General features: G+C 40.1%; 1 protein-coding gene across 6 annotated transcripts; it reads right to left on the minus strand.

The window, feature by feature from the left end:
- Window positions 1–49: 49 nt before the first annotated feature.
- pds5a (PDS5 cohesin associated factor A) lies at window positions 50–24215 on the minus strand. Of its 6 annotated transcripts, none has more exons than XM_023418560.2 (33): window positions 24104–24215; window positions 23031–23183; window positions 14842–15045; window positions 14191–14277; window positions 13700–13797; window positions 12810–12936; window positions 12217–12297; window positions 11870–12010; window positions 11593–11708; window positions 10781–10875; window positions 10513–10658; window positions 9977–10128; window positions 9502–9615; window positions 9132–9213; window positions 8973–9021; window positions 8679–8818; window positions 7997–8112; window positions 7314–7419; window positions 6942–7102; window positions 6541–6664; window positions 6192–6350; window positions 5927–5995; window positions 5561–5697; window positions 5105–5228; window positions 4785–4989; window positions 4151–4265; window positions 3816–3948; window positions 3468–3587; window positions 3116–3178; window positions 2574–2725; window positions 2403–2490; window positions 2039–2304; window positions 50–1228 (listed from the first exon to the last, which is right to left on the minus strand). In XM_023418560.2, exons 2-33 carry the CDS (start codon window positions 23142–23144, stop codon window positions 1225–1227), a joined length of 3888 nt encoding a protein of 1295 aa, XP_023274328.1. In that variant the 5' UTR covers window positions 23145–23183; window positions 24104–24215; the 3' UTR covers window positions 50–1224. The 6 variants fall into 6 exon arrangements, with proteins under 6 accessions (XP_023274328.1, XP_023274324.1, XP_023274327.1 ...); XM_023418556.2 differs by having other exon boundaries at window positions 2574–2728; XM_023418559.2 differs by lacking the exon at window positions 24104–24215 and adding an exon at window positions 23875–24021 and having other exon boundaries at window positions 2574–2728.
- Between the last annotated feature and the right edge of the window lie 106 nt (window positions 24216–24321).

Raw genomic sequence — 24321 nt, forward strand, 5'->3', positions numbered from 1 at the left:
AAGTGCAGCACTTCAACAACACAGTGCTCAAGACAAATGCGCTACACAATAACATCTAAAAGCATTTATTTTCTGGAAAAAAAAATTAAATATGATCATGAGAATAGGCATACTTTAACTACATCAAAAATAAGTTGTCATCAACACAACCTGCAAAGTTTCCACTCACTCAATGCCTAACACCAGGCTTTAACCCAACAGAAAACTGACAAAAGTACAAAAAATATTTCATTGTAAAAGATGAACAAAAACCTTGAACACATACTTGTATAGTAATATATCATTTATGCATTCCAAAGTACTGTTACATACTTCAGCAGTAAAAAAACAAAAAGGTAATTCAAACCCAGCTCGGTTTCAGAGCCCCTGACCAGTCTAGGGGATGAGGAGGCAAACAGAGCTTGGAACACAGTATTCAGAAAAGTTTGACAGCTTAAATTTGTCCATGAATACACTGGAAATGAATCAAAAGGCCTTCAAAAGCATTACAGGTGGCAGTTAAGAAGCCACTGAAAGTTTCTACCTGGCCATGTAACGCTATAACCAAACTAAAGCACCTAAACATACCAAAGTTAGAAACCTAAACATACCAAAGTTTATAAAATTTTGGTGCCGGTACATCTGTTAAATGTATCGATGTTCCCATATTTTAGCCATTTGCTGCTATTTTTAACTGTCTTGGATATTTAAAAAGTTTTAACTGGAAAGTTGCACATGGTTATTTACAAAATACAACTGTGTTAAGTAAAACGGGTGAACTCAAATAAAACTATTGTGCAACAGAAGACACAAGGAGGAAGAGGTCAGGAGACATACGGTAGGATTTTTCCCAGGGAATTTAATAAGCAACAATCATAATCAGATTAAAATGTTTGTAAAATGTCCATCCTGTTTTTTTTTTCATAAAAACAGCTCCACAAAAGAAGCAAAGAGCAACAAACACAAAGGAAAAAAAATAACATGTTTTTTGAGTAAGACCTACATACAATGAGCTTCAAATCATGACTACAAGGTGTTCAAAACCTTCTAGGATGTCAGTGGTGTGTGTGTGTGAGTGTGTGTATGTGTGTATGCATCCTTTATGTGTGTGTTTTACGAAAGGTCCATAATGTGTCCAGGAAAGCTTTAAGAGTCAGAGGAGCATGTGCGTAGGGTTGGGAAGGTTATGAGGAGGAGTCTGGCCCATTCTCTACAGTCTGGATTTCACCTTCACCGGTTTTCTCTTTACCTGAAAGACAAAGTTTGAACTCAGCGTTGGTCTCGGTGATTTAAAAGACCATGTCAACAAAGACAGTTTGCAGGTAAAACAAACTAAATAAAATGTGTTACTTAATAAGCTTTTGAGGAGTTAGTGTATTTCTAAAAGTGGAATCGCAAACTCAGTGTAGTACTGGGGGTTGATTGACACATACAAGACGCAAGAGCTTGTAGCTGTAGTGAGATTCTGTGTTTAGAGACATCCTGGACTAAACCACCTCACTGCCAGTCTGCCTACGTTCTCTCCACTCTGGTGTTCTCCCTGCCTGCCAAAGGGAACTCTACTCCATGTGGACTTCGTATCTCCCTGGCTATTTGTGTTGAACCTGGCTGCACAGCTGGTCTGTCCTTGGGTGAGGGGGTATCTCTCTCTGTCCTTCCTGCCACAGATAACACACCCCGGGCTGGACTCTATCTCAGTGTCCCCTTCGCTGCCGGCGACTGTCCCTACAGCTTTCCCTACATCTCCCCCTGTCTCCTCTCCAGGCTCCCTTCCTCACTTTTTCCTTCTCTCTGCTCACAAACGGCCCCCGCTGAGAAAAAGGTTGACACTTGAAGGACAGTGGGACTCCTGTGTACCCACAGGATTAAGTTATGTTCATTACCTAATGATTAAAAAGACACAAACTGGGACTAAAAAGTTAAAAGCACCACTCTGAAGCCTTTCCGTCATTTTTCTCTAGTCTATTATTTATCCGCCAATATGGACTACTTTACTTTATGTAGTCCACATTGTGCCTGTCGTGCCTGTTCTTTCATCAGCTCCTTTTTTCACTCTTACCTCTGTAAGTCAATCTGTCTCTTTGTCCCTTCATCATTCTGCGGCTGCTGTTTTGACATCTTGATGTTGATTGACTCTGCAGACGGGTTGGAGTTGGGGTCAGCTGCTCTCTTCCTGCCTCTGCCAGCTCCGCCTCCTGTTGGTGCTGCTGCTCCCTCTTTTTCAGCCGCTACAGGAGCGGCTGCTGTTTTAGGTGGACGGCCACGTCGCTTGACAGGCGACGCTTCTGTCCCGGCATCCGTGGTCACATTTTGACTTGGCTCCTCCTGAAAGACAGTGGCAAAAAGCTCAGTCAAGACAACACAGCTTTAAGCTTGAGTATGTGTAGTTCCACTTCCCATCTGGTTCTCCTTTCCGAACTTACTTTCTTCACCTCGTCATTCTTGATCACTGGGTTCTCGTTGTTTTCCTGCGCTCTGCTCTCTGATGGCTCGGTGGCAACATTGCTGTTACTACAAGACAAATTTAAAAATCCCTCAGTTGAAATATACAATATTCTCTGTTTATGTGAACATGGGAGTGAGTGCTTGATTACCTGTTCTTGTTGATGGTTGAGGAGCTCAGTGGAGAGGAGTTGGTGCTGGTGTTACTGGCTGTGTCTGAGGCTGGGGTGGTCTTGGTGAAGATCCGTCTTCCCGGTACTGTCAGAGGCTTGTTCACAGCTCCCAACACTGGAGCTGTTTTAGGCTGCTTAAAGAAAAGGAAGGAGTGGTGAGGTGTAATGATGGGGCTTCAATATATCACTCAAGTCTATATTAATGCTCTACACGTAGCCCCCTCTCAGACATGATCTTTGTACCTGTATAATACAAATGTTTTCATATGAATATTTGAACAGTCAAAATAAAATGATAAGATATATTTTCCCTTCTTTAGCTTGACATTATAATGTACTCCAGTTTCGCAAATTAATGCTAAAAAGGTGGTGGTGCCATCTTGTATTCCAGCCCTCCACCCACTCTTAAAACAAACCTAATATTCAAGCATTACAAACTCTGATACGGATTGCTCAGCACTCTCCTGACAGTATGATACTGTTTACAGTGGTTATAAAAGCATAAAGTGTTTTTTATTTACCTTTCCAGTGAGCAGCATTTGTCTCATGTCTGCCAACAGATACTCTTTATCATTTTTGAAGTCCTGTTTAAATAAATTACAACAGAAAATTTGATTAGTATGAACTGCTAAACCACAAATATCAACTACAAAGGTCATGATTCTGGCTTTAACCCTCAAAGCGTGTGCCCGTATTCATCCAACACTGAGTGGATTTAAGTTTTGCTTAAGAATTGTTTGAAATGTTCGGTGTTGTGGGGCCACTTCCTCCAGAAGGAGAAGCAAAGGTTGTATTTATGTTCCTTTTGAACAAGACTGAATACATTATGATTACACATATGATTGTGTGTGTGTGTTTGAGTCTGTGTATTGCCTTGTCCTGTATGAGGAAGAACTTGGAAGGTAAGACGGGGTCTTTCGGAGAATCCAGGTGACATGCGGTGCTCTTGTTGGCGATCACGAAGAGAGCGACATCACAGACAATATACAGCTTCTGTAGCCACAACAACACAAGAAACAGGAAAATAGTTTGTGCTTCCTTTCTTTTTAGAAATAATACCTACCATAAACATAAAACTCTTCACATTTTGAACAGCCTTCTGACCCTGTACGCTCACATGCATAGCAATTTTCATGTTGGTTGTTTCACTGATTCAGGGTCGTGTTTTATCCCTTTTTTGTTTTAATTTATTCATGAATGAAAACATGTGTTAGTGTGTACCTCATTGGCCTTTGCATCATCAGGACACTGTGCGTCCTTGGTCTGTTTGATGTTCTCTACCATCTTTCTAAGAAAGGCATGACTGTTGTTCTCATTCTTGGTCATCAGCACTTCAAGCATGAACCACAGGCACCTACACAACATAGGCACGCACACAACAACACGTTGTATATCACAGTTGTAATCACTATCACTTGATTATTTGTGCATCTTTATTGTTATCAATCTTATAAAAATAGAAAAATTAGGTTACTTTTTAAAAGATTCTCAGCTGTATTCTGGGAGTCAGAAACAGTGTAGGCCACAAAACCAAAACACAGTATGTCAACACTCACTCTTTGATGTCTTTGAGCTGTTCATATTCGTGTGGTTTTGTGAAGTCTGGGTCATGGGCCAGCAGGTGGATCATATAGGGAACGACATACTCAGGAAGGAGGGAGACAAGTTTTTCTGAGGGGAGACAGAGAATAACTAATTTTAATGTCCATAAGTATGTTTCCATCCAGCCATCCTTATGTGTCTGAATTAATGTGAGCTGAATATGAAACCGTGACATGCCAACAGATTCTGGGTTAAAAAAAGTACTTAAAGAAAGCTTGTCCTAGATATAGTACTTTAAACCTTAGCAAACTTAGCTTAGCAAATTAATGACATACATGTGACTTGAATATAAACTGGTATAATTTCTGTTCCACTGGAGAGATGAGAAATCTATGTGGAGCAATAAGGAGACTAGCATTCCTCAAAATTATATATGAAATAAATTCAAATGACATACTTCCATCATATTTTCGTTTGTTCGAGGTTTGACTGATGCTCTTTTAATGCAGTTGTTTAATGACCTCTGACTGGAGAATGAGCTTAGCTTAAGTCTTCGCTGGCGTCCAATAAAGACCAAGTTAAAAACTTCAGAGATGTTGTGTTTATGCTCTTTAAAATGAGAACAGTGTGTAATCATGGAGCACCAACCCTGAGCAAGTGGGTTTTGTTTGATGTACTCTCTGCGGACGGAGATGTTTTTGAGGAGGCACTGTCGGGCGTGGGCGCGGCGCTCCTTCACTGGGTCCTTGGCACAAAGGGCGAAGACAGCCAGGTACTCCAGTGGCAGCATCAGTTTGACAAGAGCCAGGTGCAACTTCTGAGCAAAGATCTGACGAACCTGGTAGCACTCATCCTGTAAGCAGGAGGGGAGAAACGTAGTGTTAAAAGAAACTCAAATAATGTAAAGACTAATGTGGATGTTTTCTCCCCATTAGGCCTGGAAAAAAGGATTTAAAGTTGAGACTGACATTGATAACAAGGCCGCAGAGTTGAAATTGTTCAGGTGTGATGATGTCATGGTAACAGGGCTCCTGGGCCAACTTCATTATGGCTCCTCCTGCGGCCAGCCTCAACCGAGACATGTCTGATTTACTACAAGAAGGAAGGAAAAAGCAAAGGGAAGAAGGAAAAATTAAAAATTAGAATACATTTATAACTCACAAATCTGTTCCCTAAGTGTTCATTTCAATTTGTAATAAATCAATAAACTTTATGGACACCAGCTTGTTTTTTTCCTAAGGAGCTGTTACCTGTAATATAACTCCTAAAGCGCCATGCTTTAGAATAAATGAAGACTATTGTTAGGGGATATTGTAATCACACACAGAGGCCTGCATCTAAAGTTCGCCATTTTTGAAATCTCCCACATTAGCTCTAACAGCTCTACTCTGACCCAGCACAGTGACCTTCAACCCGGGAGCTACCTGATCTTCTTCTGCTCTGTGAGGTCTCCCTCGCTGACCAACATGGCTGACAGCAGGCGCAGGGTGGAGTTTGCTGACTTAGATTGGTTGTTCTTCATTCCTAGTAACCAACGCACCAGCAGCTTGATGGCCTGCACCTGTGGAGACAGGAAGAGCATGAATAACTAAATACAGCGGGGCCCCTTCATCTCGTACAATCAATCTTCTTCTTTTAAAAAAAAAAAAAAAACACAACCACCACCACCACCACACAAATTGGGAACCTTTGTCATCAACACTAGATCATCCATGTGCATTCATTAAGTAAAAACGAATAATCAGATTGGACTAAAGTGAAAGGTGGAATGCAACATGTTTGCATCTTACCTTAGCTAGAACCTCAGGTGAGACTTCCTCATCAGTGGTCCACAGCTTGCCATTTTTGTTTCCCACTGACTGGAGAGACAAAGGGATATAACACACATTACAACAATCCTCTGTTTATTCATGGCTGGGCATATTTGTTAAAGGTTGTAGTTTATAAACTGTCTCCATGACATTGCTATGAAAATACAAATACAATACCAAGTGAGTGATTATATATGCATGTTATCTTGTGTCTACTTTGGAGCAAAGATTGATCTACTCATACTCTGTCATTCATGAGCAAGTCCTTCACGATGAAGTTAGCCACAATGGACTTCATTGGTGAGGCAAACTGATCTGGGGCCAGCATGGAGATGTGGCCCAATGACACAAGGGGAGTGATAAGCTGTTCCGGGACGTCTGCGTTCAGACTACGTGACAGAGGCTGGAGGTGAAACAAAACACAAAAAAATGTCACTGCAATAAATGATGATATACACGGTGGAAAAAGAGGAGACAAGAACATAATGTACAATGCAAGTTGGCATAAATAAAAACATTCAAAAACACTATCTTCCATCTGTAACACAAGTGAGATCTTTGCAGGTTCAGTAAGTTGGGAAATGGTCCCCTACCTCAAAAATTTGTGCCAGTTGCACTTCCTTGTTGTTAAAGATGGCATGGATACAGTGGACAGCCTGCTTGGCCTGGTGAGGTGTGCCCCGCTTAGCTTTCTGATGGAGGATGGGAATCAGGGTCCTGATGGACACAGAAGATATTAAAAGACTTACACAAAGCAGACTCTTAATTCAGTCTACATCTGGACTGGTGTGGACCCATTTGCTTTCACTGTACAGTTGTCATAGTGAAACACAATTCTCCTCATCTGTAGTTATATAGACAGACTCCTTAATAGATCAAAAAGAAACCTGTAAGTCAAAGTCTGATTAGACACTGCCCTAGAGAGATGTTCAACACAGGCACATTGTATAGTCTCATCATTTGCACATATTCACTTCATCTTCATTTCTCTTACGATCTTATCTGTTGTAACTCCGTCTCGATCTTTTGCCCAGTGTTTCTGAAAATCTGGATGGCTGCCTCTGCCACTTTATCATCCTCCATCTTCAAACACTGGAGCAGAGACTCGTAGGTCTCTGCTGAGTGGAACGCTGTGGGGTGGGTGAACGATAGGACCTAGGAGGAATAAAACAAGGTAGATATAATTTACTCTCTTAAATTTATTCATAAGATCACTTATCCAGAAATATGTAATCCAGCCTTAAAAGACAGTAGCAGTGTTTCTTTTATGTTAAAACCACCCCATTTACTACAAATCATGCACTTTGCAATATGAAAATGAACTTTTGCAGACTTGAAAGCTCCATGCTTGGTCCATGTCATGTACCTTAAGGAGCTCCAGGCCTGAGCGGATGGCTGTATCAGGGGTAACGCCCTCCTCATCATCATCAGCTGTGCCCTCAATGGACTTGTTAAGCAGCTTCACCAGAGCACTAAAACAAAACATTGTAAATTATTACCATCCTTATATTAACCTTATCTAAACCTTTGTTTTCAGACAAAATGAAGCACTTTTAGGTATCCTAGGACAACATAGTAGCAAGAATTAAACATTAAAAAAGCCTGTTACGCTGCGTAACTTAAGCACTGGGAGTCATTCAGTTCGAGTGCTTCCTTTCTCATGGTGTTTTTCCATAAAGCAGAAAGGGTTAAATACGTGCCCTCACTGAGGCTTGCAGTTACACCTCACCCCCACTAGGTGTCTCAGTGAATGAGAAAAGCCTGGAAATGGTATTACACAATAGCACAGACACAGAGTACATGAAGCAATTCATCAGATAGGGGAACACACACTACTGGTTGTCCTGTGTTCCGGTGTGTTGTACAAAAAGCCACTTAAATCTCATGAAACAGGATTTACAATGTAACTTCATGCCTTTCAATTATAATTATTTGGGATTAGAATTTAGCCTTGAACATGTGCAAATATTTTTGATTTGTTGTGAAATTTAGAGAATAAGACCAAACCAAAATACTTGGTGTGTTGAAAGCACTGAGAATTTTTCTGACCTGATGGCCTCAGAGTCGATGTGGACAGGAGCGATGCGCTCCAGCAGGAACTTAACCATCTCCAGGAAGGGGTTGGTGGGCTGTTTGGGGAACGTCAACTTCCGAGTGATCTCCCTCTGCACAAAGCACAAAAAGCAATACAGTTAATACTAACATTCATGGATTTGTGCTTGTATATGTGCATGAGGCTTTTATTCCTACATCTGTGACAACCTTCACGTTTGATCATATCACAGTTTCATATTAATCTAATTAAAATTGAAACACATGAGGACGACAGGTACATCCGTTAGTTTCTTATCTCTGTACCGGGTTCATGATTAACACACTTCACCATGAGAGGTGATCTCAACAAGTCTTTTATAATAATTACACGATAGCCGATTAACATTATGAGAATAAAAACAAACTAATGTCATTTTCTATGTGACCACAACATGAAAAATTAACTATTTTCAGTTTGTAACACAATTTCTCTTTCTCTGAGCAACAACATAGTCCCCTGGGATTTAAACCTGCACTGATTAACTTCTGAATTAGGTCAACTGAGCCTAATCATGTTTTTGTGGATGATGTGTATGCAATGTTAACACTTGTGTGTATGTGTTAAAAAGAAAAGATTGGCTGTCAGTCTGTGAGTGAGTGTATACACTAGATAGACAAGTGTTCAGTGTCCTCTCACCACACAGATCTCGGCCTGTTTGCAGGAGCAGGTCGGACTGATGAGCATCTCCAGCTGGACCCTGAGCTTCTCGTCCTCTCCGAGAACCTGGTTGAACTTCTTCATGAAGTCCTGGGCCTTTCCTGCATCTGGCAGGTTCTCTGGAAACACCGAGCAGGGTTAGGATTAAGTGTTAAGATTAAAGTAATGAGGATGCCACTCACATAATTAGGAAGAATTAACCTTTACCAATTTAAAGAAGTGACAGAGTGCGAGAGTTGAAAAGTTGTTTGTGTTAGTGTGTTTCCAACTTACTGGCAATACTCATCAGCTTTCCAAACATGGCTGTGTTATTGGCCTCAGACTACCAAGGGAAAGAGAAAGAAACTAGTCATAGATATGTTGAGACATTTGCTTCAAAAGACATGGAGGAGATGATCAGTTTGGTGTAATTGAGTGAGGTTGTCAGCGCACCACTGGCAGCTTGTGGAGGTCCAGCAGCTCTTTGACGAGGCCTCTGAGCATGTTCTGACACTTCCACATCTCATTCAGAGCCCTGAAAGCAAAGATCAATGACAAAGAAAAACAGGAGAAACAAGTGAGACGTGGCGTTATGCAAGTCTTTATATGTACTTGTTGACCCATTAGTGTCATGTTTGAGTTCATGCTGTTTAAATGAAACTGAGTCGGGTTTTATGCCATAGAGCAGTTTGGTGTTTTATAAAAAATATGATACATTTACAGCAAATATACATTAAAACAAACAGGCCAGTATTTTTGTGTACAACCTAAAATGTGTAGCTGTGTGTGTGTTAAGAAGTGTTGATATTGCAGGTTTACTGACTTGACAGCATTTGTGTCCAGGCAGGCATACAGGTAGTACAGACATTTCATCTTCTCTTCTGTGTCAAGACTGTGAGGCACCATGTACTGGGCGAAGATCTTCTCTACTAATAATCTGTAGAGAGGAGGAGAGAGCTCATAGTGAATTATGTGAAAACAGAGAGAATGAAACAAGTAAAGATTCTACATTAATTTCATTGCACAAATAAACATGACATTTATCAAGATCAATAAAGATTTGCATCCTGTATCACCAATGTTAACTGGTGTACTTCAACGCTTTGTCTCTTTCATACTGGCTGCTCATAGAGGAAGAAGATTTACTACACATCAGATGCAAAGTCCCTGTACTATTGGCTGTTTCTCTAAAAGTTAACGCTGTTTCTAATGGCAACAGCCACAAACTGCATGCTGAACAACACAAACAATCATCCATCTATACATGCAGTTGAGCTGATATGTTCAGTATGACTCACTTGTCATCAATGCTGTTCTGATAGTATATGTGCAGCAGCTTGTCCTTGATCCAGCTGATCTTCTGGGCAGACTCCTTCCCGGCCTCATGGTGCAGACAGTATTTCTTATAAAGCTGAGCCAGGCCCATCATGGCCTCCTTACGCACACGCCACTATAAGAGGAGGGAGAACAGGGAAAAAACAGATCAGGCAGGACAGTATTAAATTACGATGAGGAAAGTCAATTTACTTGTCTTGTTTTATGAAATAAGTAATCTGGTGTTGGGCGGAAATTCCTGTAGTGTTTGTATTCTCAGACAAAAGCAGATTTTAACCTAATGAGAATCTACATGTTAATGTGGGTGAGATGTGATTATGGCCTCAGAAATGTTATTTTCTATGTCTCCAAGGTCCATGACTGATGACAACCAGAATGAAGCAACATAATATTTGTAAACTGCTTTACTACTACCCAAAATGCCATCTGAATCATCTCCTACATGGCTATAATAATATCTGCACCAATCAGCCACCATGTGAGTGCACAGTCGACTCACCCTCTTGTCCAGAGTCCTTTCCCGTACAAAGCCCAACAGCTGATCATTGACCAAGTTGAGGTCTTTCTTTCCGGCGTTAATGATGGTGACAATGACATCATGACGGATGGCTTCCTCTGGGTCATGGGAACGTACCTTCAAATACTCTGAAAGATAAGTAACCACAATATTATTCAGAGAATGATGTGAAAGATAGGACTGAATTAAAGGGGAGAGCAAGTGTCAAGAAGGCACAGTAAGTCAGAAAAACAAAAACACACAAACACACCTGTCAGGTCTCTGGCCAGGTCTGGGTGGTTCATGAGGCAGTGGCTGGCAAATTTTACACACTCTAGCCTCACTGGAACATGGATGTCATTGAACCTGGAGAAAACACATCAGTTACACATCTAATAAATTCAACTGAATTATGCATCATACTTTGAGAAAGTAAGTGAAGGAGCAAGTGAGTGATCGATCAAATGCAGAAAAAGGGTCTCAAAGAAACTAAGCAATTGTTGTACTAGGAATACTACTCTTCATTTACTTGCTCCTTTTGTGAATATACACACTCCCTGCAACTGATTATGAGGGTTACCGTGGTTTATCTCCACCAATACTCCATTAAGGAAACATCTTGTTTGGTTGGCTGACAGAATTTTCAGCGTTTCTTCACTGGGATTCTTTCTGTTGTGATTTTCACCACCTTTTTGTCCTCTAAATGATATTGAATTCAGATCTGATTCCAGCGCTGACTTTTATTTTTCAAATCAAAATTTGTGTAATTCACTACACACCATTCACCCCTTAAGATAACTTGAGAAAGATGCCTCGTGAATTAGCAAATCATCTCCAGATATCAAAACTCCACGGGGGGAAATTCCTACTCTGGCTCCATGAGTTTGCCAACCCTTGAAAACTAGAATGACGGTGTAAAAATATTTTATATATCTTCAGAAAAATTTAATGTGTATTCAAAAAGATATAATAAAGATATATAGTTATAACATATCTTCTCACTTTTCTTTTAATTTATTGTCCTGTTAGAACTGGCACATCTTTAAGCATCTCTATGTGTTTGTGTGTATATGTGTAACTCACCGTCCCAAGAAGCACTGCCACAGTGGTCTGTTCTGTGAGGCCAGCTCTGAGTCTTTGGCCCCAAACAACTTAGCTAGCAACCGTACAACAGCTAGACGCTCCTCGCCATCATTGCTCTGCAAACACAACAAATAAAATTTGAACAGGTTGAAAATTGGCAAACTGTCAACCACCTCCATACAGTCTGAGATGAGGTGTTTAGGGCCGTGTGTGTGTGTGTGTGTGTGTATGTGTATGTGTGTGTGTGTGTGTGTGTGTGTGTGTGTGTTGTATTTACCTTAAGTTTGAACTCCAACTGTGGCATGACAGAGGTAAGCAGCATAGGGTCGATGGCAAACAGTTCCTGGATAAGGTCAAAGACGTGCTCTGACAGGTCGCTGACAGATGACTTACCCATCACCAAAACCTGATTGAAGAACTGAGGCAAGAAAAAAAAACAAAAAAAGAGGCAGTATTAGATAAAGACTTAGTTTGAACAAGACACAAGGCAGATACAGAAAGCTGTTCGTGTTGACAGATTCTGAGGACAAGAGTAAGAGAAACAAAAACAAACAGTAAAACTGAGAATAGATAACTGAGACGTGGAGGGAAAATAAAGACAGTGGAGTGCAGGATGCGACTCACGTTTGCGATGCACGTCTCTATGGTCTGGACGGTCCTCTTAAGTAGAGTCTTGGCAAGATCGTACGCTTGCTTGTTCAAATTCTGTTCCAAGGAAGGTTAAAACACTGATTAGTTCGTTCAATTATGCACATTGTACTCTTTCACTCTTTCGCATTCAAAGATGTAAAGAATTTCCAAGTGTTTGTTGCATGACATCAGTGAACAGTGGTTGAAAAATATGCAAGGTTCATTGTTGTCATTTTTCTAAACAGAAAGCTGTGTTTCTTGCTCTAAAAACACACTGTTCAGTCATAAGGGTTCTCAGCTCACGCTAGGTTCCTATTAACAGAGTTGTTGTAACAAATTGTTGATGTTCTGCCTCACACAAAGTATTATAATATCAAAATGATCTTGTGTGCTGAACACTGGAATTTTATAATCTCATTTTAATCCAGAGTTTTTTGGTTGTTTTGTAATATTCAAAATACATTTTTGAAAATTAAAAAGACAAATATACAAATATGACCATGAAGATTACTCTAAACAATGCAAAATGAACACAAAGAAATAATATAATTTGTGTATGTGTGTGCGTGTGTTATGCTGTAGCTGACCTTGTGTGCAGGGATGAGGTTAATGAGGATGGTATCCAGGAGCTCCTGTGTGACTCCATCTCCCTCCATGATGATAGAACTCATCAGGTCCATCATGTGCATCTGAACCTTCTGGTTATGGCTGTTACTGTGGACAGAGGAACAGAGAGACTGAGACACAGATATTCTGCCCTTGAGCGTTACCTGATGAAACCAGGAAGAACAAAAAGAAAAGAAAAACAAAATGAACAATAAATTAAAAATAAAGAACTGTTTATTGTTTTTTTTTGTTTTTTTTTTTATAACCCCGTCCTACACATGGTGTTAAAAACAGTACTAGTGGTAATAGAAAAAGATCATACACACTAGGACTGGCCGATAAAACGTAAAGTAACCGAAAACAACAGTTTTACGCTCTAACTGACCTAATTTTAGTCCTATCAATATCTTTGATAAATTCCATTCCTTCATAAAGGCTGCCACCAAAGTACAAAGAATCTCATGGGTCGACTCTTCCATCAGAGGTTAAGTGATGTAATTAACCACGCAAGTCCCCTATAACACAAAGGTTAGCCCCAAGGTTAGCTACAACTGTGCCCTGGCACTGTAGAGGCACTGTGCCCCCGACCACAGCCTGGAGGCTGAATAAGGTCATTTCAGATGCAGCACTATATTGTACAAGCATGTGTTAAAATAATGTAATTCCATGTCGTAAAAGTCTTCATGTTTCATGGTAAGATGTTAAGACATGTTAATATCAGGTTTCAAAAAGGAGAAAGTGACAAGGGCTACCAGAGGGAAGATCTGATAAATAGGGATATTTCAGAATGTAGAAGGAAAATAATGTGAAGGTGCAAGCTATGAAGAGGAAAAGACAAAAAGGACACAGCAGGAGGTATCAGGGGCCTTACTTGATGACAGAGAAGAGTGTTTTGAAAAGCTGGATGAAGATCTCATTGCAGTCCTCCAGTTCAAAGCATATGTTGTATGACTTCACCCATGCCAGGTTCTATGGAGATGCATGAGAAAAATCCACAAAAATGAGATTCTTTCATCAGTGGTCAATAATTCAACAGCATGCTTTCTCTTTGAACTACAATCAATAAAACACAAGGAGGACAAAAACTAATTATTATTTTCATTAGCAATGAATATGCTGATTTTTTCTTTGATTAATTGTTTGGCCTATAAATGTCAAAAACCTGTGAAATAGTGCCAATGACAAATTCACAGAGCCCTAGGTGACGTCTTGAAAGGCGTACACTTTACTTTGATATATGACAAATAGAAGCAGCAAATCCTGCCATTTGAGAAAATGAAACCTGAGAACTTTTAGCAATTAATTGTTTTTTTTGCTTGAAAAATGACTGAAACAATTGATTGATTGTCACAATAGCCTTACTTCCAGCAGGTAGAAGTATCTGTTGAACTGAGGGCTCTTCGTGTCCTCTAGCCCCTTTAGTTGTCTGGTGATGAAGAGGAAAATGTCCTGAGAAAAGACAGGAAAAAAACTTGAGCATATAAGTTAATTGTTTTTGATGTTGAATATCGGTGATAGCTCAAAAAAGAAAGCTCTTAACACAGCAGATTAGTTCAGAGGAAGCGGTGACAAAGCTGATCTCTCTGGTTTTGTAGGAAACGCTTGTTAGATGTGGATAGCACCTTGACACCGTAATCTTGCTGCAAATTCATTTTGCAAATATGTGTCATGCGTTTAGACCAAAACACTACAATAAAACCAGTTTTAAGCAAATTGAAGATTAATGATTTAGGGAGGCAGTCAGGGCCTTCTTCCCTCACGCATTATGTAAAATTATTTGGGACAGGTGAACGTTAACTTCCAACTAGTTGAACACACTTTTACCTATGAATTAGTACAGACAGTGACTTAGATTAACCAACAACAGCAAAGATTTTGCTCATGTTAGCGTAAATTAACTACAGCTCATAAAATAAAAAAATTCATTTCAACTGATGTAATCAGCAAATCCTCGAAGCTTGGACTACTTTTGAACACCATTTCTTTGGGGTTAGTGCTTAGTCAGTTCCTAACCTTGAGTTTGTCGTGGGAAGTGTAGGGAGCCTCGGGAGCATAGATCCTGAAGATGTCAGCCAGACAACAGGCCACCAGTAGCCGTACATCTTTATTGGGGTTCCTGAGGAAGAACTCTGAGGCGAGGTGGAGCGCCAGGCCGAGATACTGCTGCTTCTCCTCTTCAGAGTCTTGATCCATGTCCATGTAGGTCTTCACCACCATCTGTCAAACAGAGCGACAAGAAAAGAGATAAAATTAAAATTTGAATTACTAAGGTGAAATGTTTGGCAGCTCTGCCTCATAAAAAATCAAGTTGTCCAGTGTCCTTCGTGTGAAGGAATTCTCTTACTTTTCGGCTTCTTTCCTTATTTTGTAGGCGTCACCAACACTCAAAGAGTTCAGATCATAATGACAACACATTGTTAGACACTGGTTCAATGTCTAGCTTCTTCTTTAGCCATCTTTATATTCCATACTTACAGTAACCTAGGTCTTATAGAGCTTATACAATGTAGGGAGAAGCACAACTTAGTAGCACAGTAGCACTTAGTAAGTATAAGTGAAGAAGGACAAAAAGAAGAACACACGTAACAATGGTTAGATAAGGACATGTGACATCTGGGTTACATATGCCCTACTGGACAAGACATCTTCAGAAATTGGAGTGGCATTACTCTGATTCACAGGCTGGCTTTGTATTGCTCATCATTTTCTTCTTTGCACCAATTTTATAATAAATACTTCTGTCTGAGACATTTGAACTCCTGGGATCATCTTTCTCTTCAGCTCACAAGATTTCAACCCCACATAGTGTTCTGTAAATTGCCTGTTGAGAAAGAAGTCTTTGTAAAACTGTTGTAGCAAAAGGTTTGGACTGGATCTGGACAACCTCTTTGTCTCTAGCCTGAAATACTGAAATTACTTTAGATTAGGGGTGGGCGATATGGCAAAAATATCATATCACGATTTTTTAAAAATAAAATCACGATTTCGATTTTATCATGATCTTAAATTGGAAAAAGAAAAACAGACAATTTAGACCAAAGAACCTTTCTTAACAGATTTTATTTCAAATAGTCGCAGTTTTGCCTGCATGTGCAAACAACGTAAAGTTTAAGGTAAACAACAACAACAACGGCTCTCAGCATACTGCTTGGGGTGCTTCCTCTTCAGGTGATTAAACAGGTTTGTCGTGTTACCACCCGACGTGCAAACGGTTTCTGTGCCAATTTCGCAAATTACATTTGCTTGCGCTTGATCAGTTGCGGAAAATCCAAACCAATTCCATATAATGTAGGTGGAATTTTTTTTTAGCGACCAACTCCGTTTGGCTTTCAGCCATCGCTCTCAATGTGCTACCGCTACACACACAAACAAGGAGGCGGGTAGGAAAGCGCGTTACTGCCCGTAATTCGCTATGATTGGTCGGTCAGGTTGACGACGTCAATACGTCTGGTGCGTCGGTAAATCAGCATAGAACTGCAATTTATTTACTTTATTTTTTTTTATTTATTTTATGTGCCCTAGACAATCCCACGATCTCTGCAGTTTGAAAAATCGTCTTCACGTTGTAATCCTTCACGATCCATCGTCATATCGCCCACCCCTACTTTAGATGGAAAATGTCACTTGAAAAAAGGGGAAAAAAAACTATTTTTTAACCCACAGAGGCTCTACTCGCATTGCTGGCTCGCAGGAATTGTAACTGTTAGTTTCTTTTTAATCATTTTGTTTAGCTAAACCCTCCAGAAACATAGCTAGCCTTTTTATAGTGGCCACAGTTGGAATAGCAGGTCATGAGCCCCATTACATGAACATTGTAAAAATAATGGTTGAAAAATCAAAAATTAAGTTGTGACTTTAGTTTATCCCAATTTTAGCCACTAAATCCAATTTAAACAAAATCTCAAACACTTCATCATTATAATATTAACTAGCTCTAGTCAGATAAACAATATTTGCATATTGCAAAAATATTGGGATCGGCACTACTCGCTTTATGTACCAGATACTTCTTTTTCCACTGCAGATAATCCCCTCTCAATGCGGCATCGTTATTATAGCGACGATACAAAAAGCTAAGGTGATGTCATCTTCAACACAATACACCCATTACCAATGGTACTTCAATATGTACCTCTTTTTGGTGTAGCCTCAGCTCATGTGGAACCTGGTGATACCTAACAAAATATCAGGTACTAGGTAATATCCACTACTTTTGTCCGAAGGAAAACCACATCAAATACTAAATAGTTCCATACACCAGTTTTGGCCTATTTTTCCCCCACAAGTCGCAGCTGAACTGTTGCTGCACTCTCACTTGCTGCCAATCAATGTGTTGTTGTTATCGTTTTCTGTGCCTGCCTCCTTCTTCTCTTCAAGTTTGATGTCAGACTAGAACTTACATGGCAATTATACTGCCCTTGTCAGTCCTGGAAGAATCAAATGTACAGTACCAACATTTTCTGTACCTATGCTATTGTGGAAAAACAAGTACCAGAACCTTTTGAGAATTTTCTGCATCAACTTGTCACTGAAGAATCTGTGGCTTTTAGAGGGTTAAATCACCAAAATAAAGGATTTTTAATTAATTCTTTTTTTTTTATTTTTTATTTTTTAAATCAGCCTTTGCCCATTTCAATTATCTCATAGCAAACAAATAATGTTAAAATTATAGGATTTTTTTCCAGTTTAAGCATGAATACTAATATATGAGGAGGTTGTATGCACACCAATCTTATAAAACACCTTAGTTCTTCTGGATAGGAACTAGGACACTGTGCTTTACCCTACCATTTCCTCTACGAAAATGTGTGTGTGTGTGTATATGAAACAGAGCAGTGGAGCTCACCGAACAGCCAGGCAGCCAGCTGGGGTGGGGGATGGGCCAACGCTCCAGCAACCTGCAGAGCACCACACTCACTCCTACACACACAGACACACACACTCTCCCTAACCCTCTGCTGGTCTTACCAGAAACAGTCACAGCCCAGCCGGTAAAGACTCTCTACAGAGACGAGCCTTTTGACCTGCAGAGTGTGTGTGTGTGTCTCTGAACCCTACATTTATTGCAGTTTATTTGGACAGTATTTTAGCTCTGTCTGAAAATATAAGTGTTTTCAAATATAAGATGTTATCAAATGGCTGATAATGCAAAGACTGGGGCTCTTCAACAGTTGTGCTTTTTCTGCACGCTGTTGGATCGAAATTAAACCACAATTTCACCGTTTAATTCACACAAGCAGCTTTGATAGCATCTAATAAACTGTAAAGCGACAACCATTTCCTTCCACAGGGAGAAGTCAAAAACATGCCCCCTCCCCTCCTTCATGTCTTTCAAACAGGTTAACAAGGACATCAACCCTTCGGCTCTGTTCAAACAGACACTGGAAAAAATGCAGCCCCTCATTCATTTCAATATGGCCAGCACAGTGGAGTGCTGGCACAGCAGGCTAGGGAAAAAAGCAAGACCTGGCTCAAATTTTGCCACAATGCAATGTAGTGTTGTATTTGGCAACGCTGCTTGTGGGCTAATTGAATACATGCAAGCAGGTACTCCTGGCAGATTACTTTGGTTAATACACAGGGCAATTCTCTTGTTTACCACGCAATCATCACCACGGAGGATAAAATTGTTACTGTGATAACTTTCCAGAATTGTAAATTTGTTCCCCTTAATATAAATATCTGGGCAGAGATATGGCACCTGGTACACCTTTAAACTTACTGATCTGTTACTCAAACCTCCTGGATTGTATTTCATTGTTTAGCTGGTAACCAAAGCAATAAACCACACCACCAGAGACACTTGCGCTTTTGAACACAGGGCTGTTTGTTCAGAGCAACATGCAATCATTATAAAAGTATCTCAAATAATATGAAACTAAATTAGATTGTATACACACAGGTCTTAGTCTTAAGGGAATATTTCAACATGTTGTGAAATACCATCATTCGCTAACTTGCCCAGAGTTAGATGAAAAGATTGATACCACTTTCATTTCTGTACAGTAAATATGAAGCTACACCCAGTGGCTTGTTGGCTTGGCATAGCTTAAAAACTGAAAAGAGGGGCAAACAGCTATTCTGGTTCCGTTTAAAAAGTTACAAAATATTTCTACCAGCACCTCATCAGTTCACTAATTAACCAAGAGGGGGTTATGTGGGGCACCATGTCTTGGCTGGGTGGGGGTATTTCCCAAAATACTCAGAGCTAAAGGAACTGTTTTCCCTCTGAAAAATAAATGCGGTTTGAAACAGCCATCTCTACAATATAGTCAGATCAAGCGGATGTTGTGTCCCGATTCTGCATCCTCCCTTCTTTCTCTGAACACAGAGGTTTTCTTTGATAAATCAAAAGAAAACATGACCAGTCTTTGCTGGTAAAAATACTTTGCCACTGGGTAGGCCTAGTTAGCTATTACCCTTTCAACACAATAAACATCCTTATTTGGTCTATTTCACCAACAATGTGAGGTCTGATGATGTTAACAGTTCATATCTGTGTACATGCCTGAAACAATCTTTACAATATCATTATTTGAATTAAGGGCTGGAAATGACTGTTACTCACTGTACACTTCTATCATGATCCAAAACAACTACCTCATTACAATACATGCAGTTCTACAAAACCCAATGTGCACAAACTCATTAAGATAGTTATGCAAAGAGCATTACATTAACCATCTTTATTTACTGAATTATTAAGTGGAAGTAGATGTTCATGTACACAATCATCAGTGATTCTGTATAGTGGTGGGAATCTCTGCCTAGGGACAACAGATGTAAATTAACCACTAGATAAAGCTGGTGCATTTACTTTAATCATGTGCTATCCCTGCAAGAACAAACAATAAAGATAAATTTCGCCTGAGTTCTGACTTGTGGTGTCCAGAATTGATTCAGAGTTGATACTCGATTCACAACTGATTCTTGATTGAATAAATAGAAAGGTGGACACTGCTTCCAGGAACTTATTCCATTGAAATGCAAGATGACACATAACTGGCAGTTAAGTCAACTCGTCTTCAAGAAGGTCATTTTGAAATGAAACCGGCTACAAATTGAGTTATTTTCATCACCTGAACAGTTTCACAAAGTGCAGTAGTGTGTATTGGTTAATCACAAATACTTCACCTTGCTCTTGGTCTGGCTGACTAAGAAAACGTTCCTACAGTGGCCATGATGGGTGCACATTATCAAATGTTATTAAATGTAATTTTTTTCCCAAAGTAAATACATCCTTATTTTTTAGAATTGGTTCAGGAAAACCCCCCAAAATAATCCTTTAACGGGAAAAATGATAGAAACCTTAGATGAGCTACAGGGGAACGATCCCTCTTCCAGGCAGAATGCAATAGATCTTGTGTGTACAGAATACAGCAACACAGTAGATTTATAGTACGGACAACCAGAATGACAACAATATAAATAGCTTGTAAACACACGTGAGGAACATGATATTGAAATATGTCAAGAAACTTCCAGGTGCAGCAAAACAGACCTGAGCCATATTCAAAAAAGCAGTCTTTAGTGTTTCGACGAAAACATCAATTCAATTTCAGTGAGTAGAGAAAAAGTTGGAATTCATTACAGGATGAGATATCCATTTCTCATTCGTTTATTCTTTAATGCTTAACACAGACTCAGCCTGTTAGTTACACTCTCACAAACACATTGACCTGTCTGTCATAGTGAGGCAGGCCATTGGGAGTACTAGGACAAATCCTGCCACATCCGTGGGCTGGTGGACTGTGAAAAAAAAACAAAAACAAAAAAAACCTTCTACCGCCTCTGTCTATCTCTCTTTACCAGCTCTCTCTGTGTGCCTATCATCCGGGCACTTAATTGCCATTCTGGCCATTAAAATATTTGCAGCCGAGCACCATATATAGAGCATTGTCTAATTATGAATTTGGTGGTCATCTACCACCACAAACAGAATCTAATTCTGTGGGAGACACTGCATTCTACATGTTGCAGCACACAAAGTGGACAAAGCTCTGTCTAAAAGGAAAGAAAGAGATTAAATGGAGTGTTGCATCTGATGAAAGCCAAGGAAAAGTCAAGGCAAAGTTTTTTGTTAACAACAAAAATGCAAGTCCCAGACTCCATATAACTCTTCCTTAACTTAATGCAAGCAATCCAGGCACAAGGCCAACACAACCGAGGGCAGGGTGAGGCTCATAATGAATGAACAGTCTCTACAAAACAGACCTGTGGTGCGAAGACTATGCTTACAAATACACTGATAACAAAGCAGCTTGGACATATATTCTCATAAACATTAATATTCAAATGTAAGAAAGACCTATTTGTTACATTAATGAAAGCTGTGACAAGCCTGGTGCTATACGTACTCCCTCCGAAATCAAAGTCTTAAAATCTTAAATCCCTTCCACAAAACGATCAGCTACATAACTGCACATGTAATTAGTCCCAGCTTTTCTAACTTTCAAACAACACACCACAGAGATTTAATGTATCTGTAAACATCTACATAAGCAACAACACAGTCAACAACCTGCTATTCAGCACATTTGTCCATCGTGTTAAAACCAAGGGCTGTATACTTTATGGCTACTATGTAACACCATAAATACAGTTCTAGGATGTCAGGAGACAATTTCTGTATTGGTGTAGTAAACAATCTAATGTGATTATGAAGAGTCACAGGATCTCATAAACACAGACAGACACACACCAACTTTGAAACTGCTGTGAGGGTTTGAAGTGCTGTTCGAAGGGGAGGGGTTGGATATCAGCATGCACTCTGAGAAAGTTTAAACCCCTTGTCTGAAGTGGTTATAATCAATACCTCTATAAAAGCAATGATGACAGTGTGAAAACACTGTGAAAGGAGTCACTTGTAGTGATGAACCTACAGAGTATCATCACTGGAATCTACAGCTCTCCTAGCAACTTTACTGCTGTGGTTCACTCTCACTGCTCTTACAGTCTTGTTTTCAGACATAGCAGGCAGCAGCCAGAACCAAACAGAAGACAGTCACAGCCAAAAAGGCCCGATGTAGCCTTAGGAGTTGGTAGAGACCAAAAACAGAGCACAGGAGAGTGAATATTGGACTGTATTTGCCAGAAGCCCAGAAACATGATATTTCTCTGTAACTCATGAATGTGTGAATAAGTAACTGTTTGCTGACAAGTTTGCCATGTCAACTTAAATGTGATGATATGTCATTGTGGTATTGACACTTTGTTTCAACTTCCCAAATGGCCAAAAAATAAATTCTGAGTGATAGGGTGATATGGTTGAAATCGATATTGCAGTATTGTACGTATTTCCCCAATACGGAAATATATCGCAGAATGACAAATCTGACAAAATCCAATATAAACTTATTCAACATGTTCACTGAACCGAGTTATGTATTACACAAGACAAAACTCATTAAATACCTAAGACAACAACTTCAAAAACTAAAATTTAGATGGACTGTATTGATCTTGTGACTACTACCCAATCTTACCTTATGGTGAACTTGGGCATGGACGACAGCTTACTCCAAAATTGCAACAAAACTGACAAACAGACCAGTGCCTCTTTGTAGGTTTTGCATTTCCCCACTTTGCTTTTATGAGTTAAGATTCAAATTTGAGGGCATGCACTTATCATATAATGCATATTTTGAACATTTTAATATTGAACATGCTGGTATACTACATTTAGTCCTCCTCTGACTACTTGAGTCCAGTTGATATTCAAAACTGTCAACAAAATCTCAGTTATCTGTTTCCATTAGTGCAGCTGTTTTCTTCAATCTCCCTTAAATATGAGTCACTGTTTTGTTCCCTTACAGTAAAAATAGCTTCAGTGTGTAATGTTTGCTTTTCTTGTGTTCACATTTTGGGATCATCCCATTTTTCCAAGCTTGAGGGGAAGGGTTTGAAAAGTTGGAGCCATCAGCACTTCTGAACAATACTATCTCGTGCTTTGCATCATGTCACACTCAAGCTCAACATATTAATAATACTCTGTGATGAAATGATGAGTGTTGTGGTACAGATTGAGAGGACAGAGGATTGGGAAAACAGCCTGCCATAAGTGAGAGGTCTCTTGTTACTTAATATCCAGTAGTTTGCAAAGTTAGAGGAGTCTTGGCATTGTGCCAGGGGCTGGACATTGATACATGAGGATAGGACTTGCAGCAAAAGTATCTTGGCAGCAAGAAACCCCAACAACATACCTTCAATCGCTTGACCACCTCATCGTTGCTGATTTTGTCCGTAATCTCTTTTACTCCTGGAGGATAGACGATCTTTCCGTCCCCCGCCGGTTTCTGCTGTTGCGGGAACTCCATGCTTGTTGATGTATGATCCACACGGTCTTCTACTGGCCTCTATGGGTCAGAAAACAAAAGTTCAACACAACCATGCTACCGCACTTACCAAAAACCTCGTTTTAACCATCATTCTTATTTGCTAATCATCCATTTTCCCAGTTAAAATTGACAAAACCGTGCGTGTATGTTAAACGATATCCTAGTCCAGAGAACTTTTCAAACAGAAAGCCAACATTAAACCAACACTGTGCATATTATTAGCTTGCATGCTAAAATGCCCCAGCTAAACATCAGCTCCGTATTTCCCGTAAATTTCTCACCAAACACCGTGTAGCTACAGAAACAAGCTAAACTGCTATTTCGGTAACCTTAAAGCTTGTTGCTGGAAACCCACTTTAAAAACAGCAGGGGACCCGCTGGTGTGTGGCTACTGTCATACAGGTTATCAAACGAGCTAGCTAGTTGCAGTGCAAACATCATTGGCTAGCGCCTAGCATTTTGCGGGAAGGAAGTCGTGTTAGCAGCGAGTGGCTAATACACGTTAGCCGCTCAAGCTAACTGGTTAGCCTACTTTGCTAGCCTAGGCCGCAAACTACTCAGGTACCCATCACATCTCCAGCTACAGACAATCACAGAGGAAGTGAAGTACCCAATCATCTCTGCCTCAAATAGCTCTGCTCGTGGTCAGTTCCTGTGGTTTCCGACAAATGCAACTACTTTGTGAAGTTTAAAAATGAAGCTTATTTACTTGTTACTGTCTTTTTTCAACTTCAACGCATCGCTCCGTACTGCCGCTAGTTCACAGGCGAAGAAGGGCTGCTGCTACCGTCGCCCTGAGCCCTCCTGTCTCACCACTAACTTGCCCCCACGAAGGATTTTGAACACCCTAACAAATGCAGAATGCATCTGTTTTCAAATATACAACTACGGCTAAAACCCCCAGGATATTTGCCAAGCGATTCCTCGTTAGTATTTACCTCTCAAGTGGGCCGTTTTAATTCATTAGTCTGACACAGGTTGGGTTTAGTTTTCGGCACAAAGCTCTCTGTCCGTTCAGTCAGTGCTGTCTGTGTGAAGGCTGGGTGCAGAGCGCCCCCCTCGGTCCCACAGGAGTACTGCACCACCAAATACATGGCGGGAGTCAGGCAAAAACAGCTCCCTTCAACTTTCTGTTTGTTCACCACAACGTGGGGTT

The sequence above is a fragment of the Seriola lalandi genome, unplaced genomic scaffold (genome assembly GCF_002814215.2).
Source record: "Seriola lalandi dorsalis isolate HSWRI2012SDOR001 ecotype SW California unplaced genomic scaffold, Sedor1 jcf7180002054582, whole genome shotgun sequence".
In the NCBI taxonomy this organism is placed as follows: Eukaryota; Metazoa; Chordata; class Actinopteri; order Carangiformes; family Carangidae; genus Seriola; species Seriola lalandi.

What these genes read in the sequence shown, in the direction of transcription:
- pds5a (XM_023418556.2), bottom strand. Translation starts at nt 23,144, where the DNA reads ATGGAGTTCCCGCAACAGCAGAAACCGGCGGGGGACGGAAAGATCGTC. An exon ending in TCTGCGGCCTTGTTATCAAT is followed by an intron (nt 4,990 to 5,104) that starts GTCAGTCTCAAC and finishes TCCTGCTTACAG; the next exon opens with GATGAGTGCTACCAGGTTCG. An exon ending in AGAATGACGAGGTGAAGAAA is followed by an intron (nt 2,305 to 2,402) that starts GTAAGTTCGGAA and finishes ACTGTCTTTCAG; the next exon opens with GAGGAGCCAAGTCAAAATGT.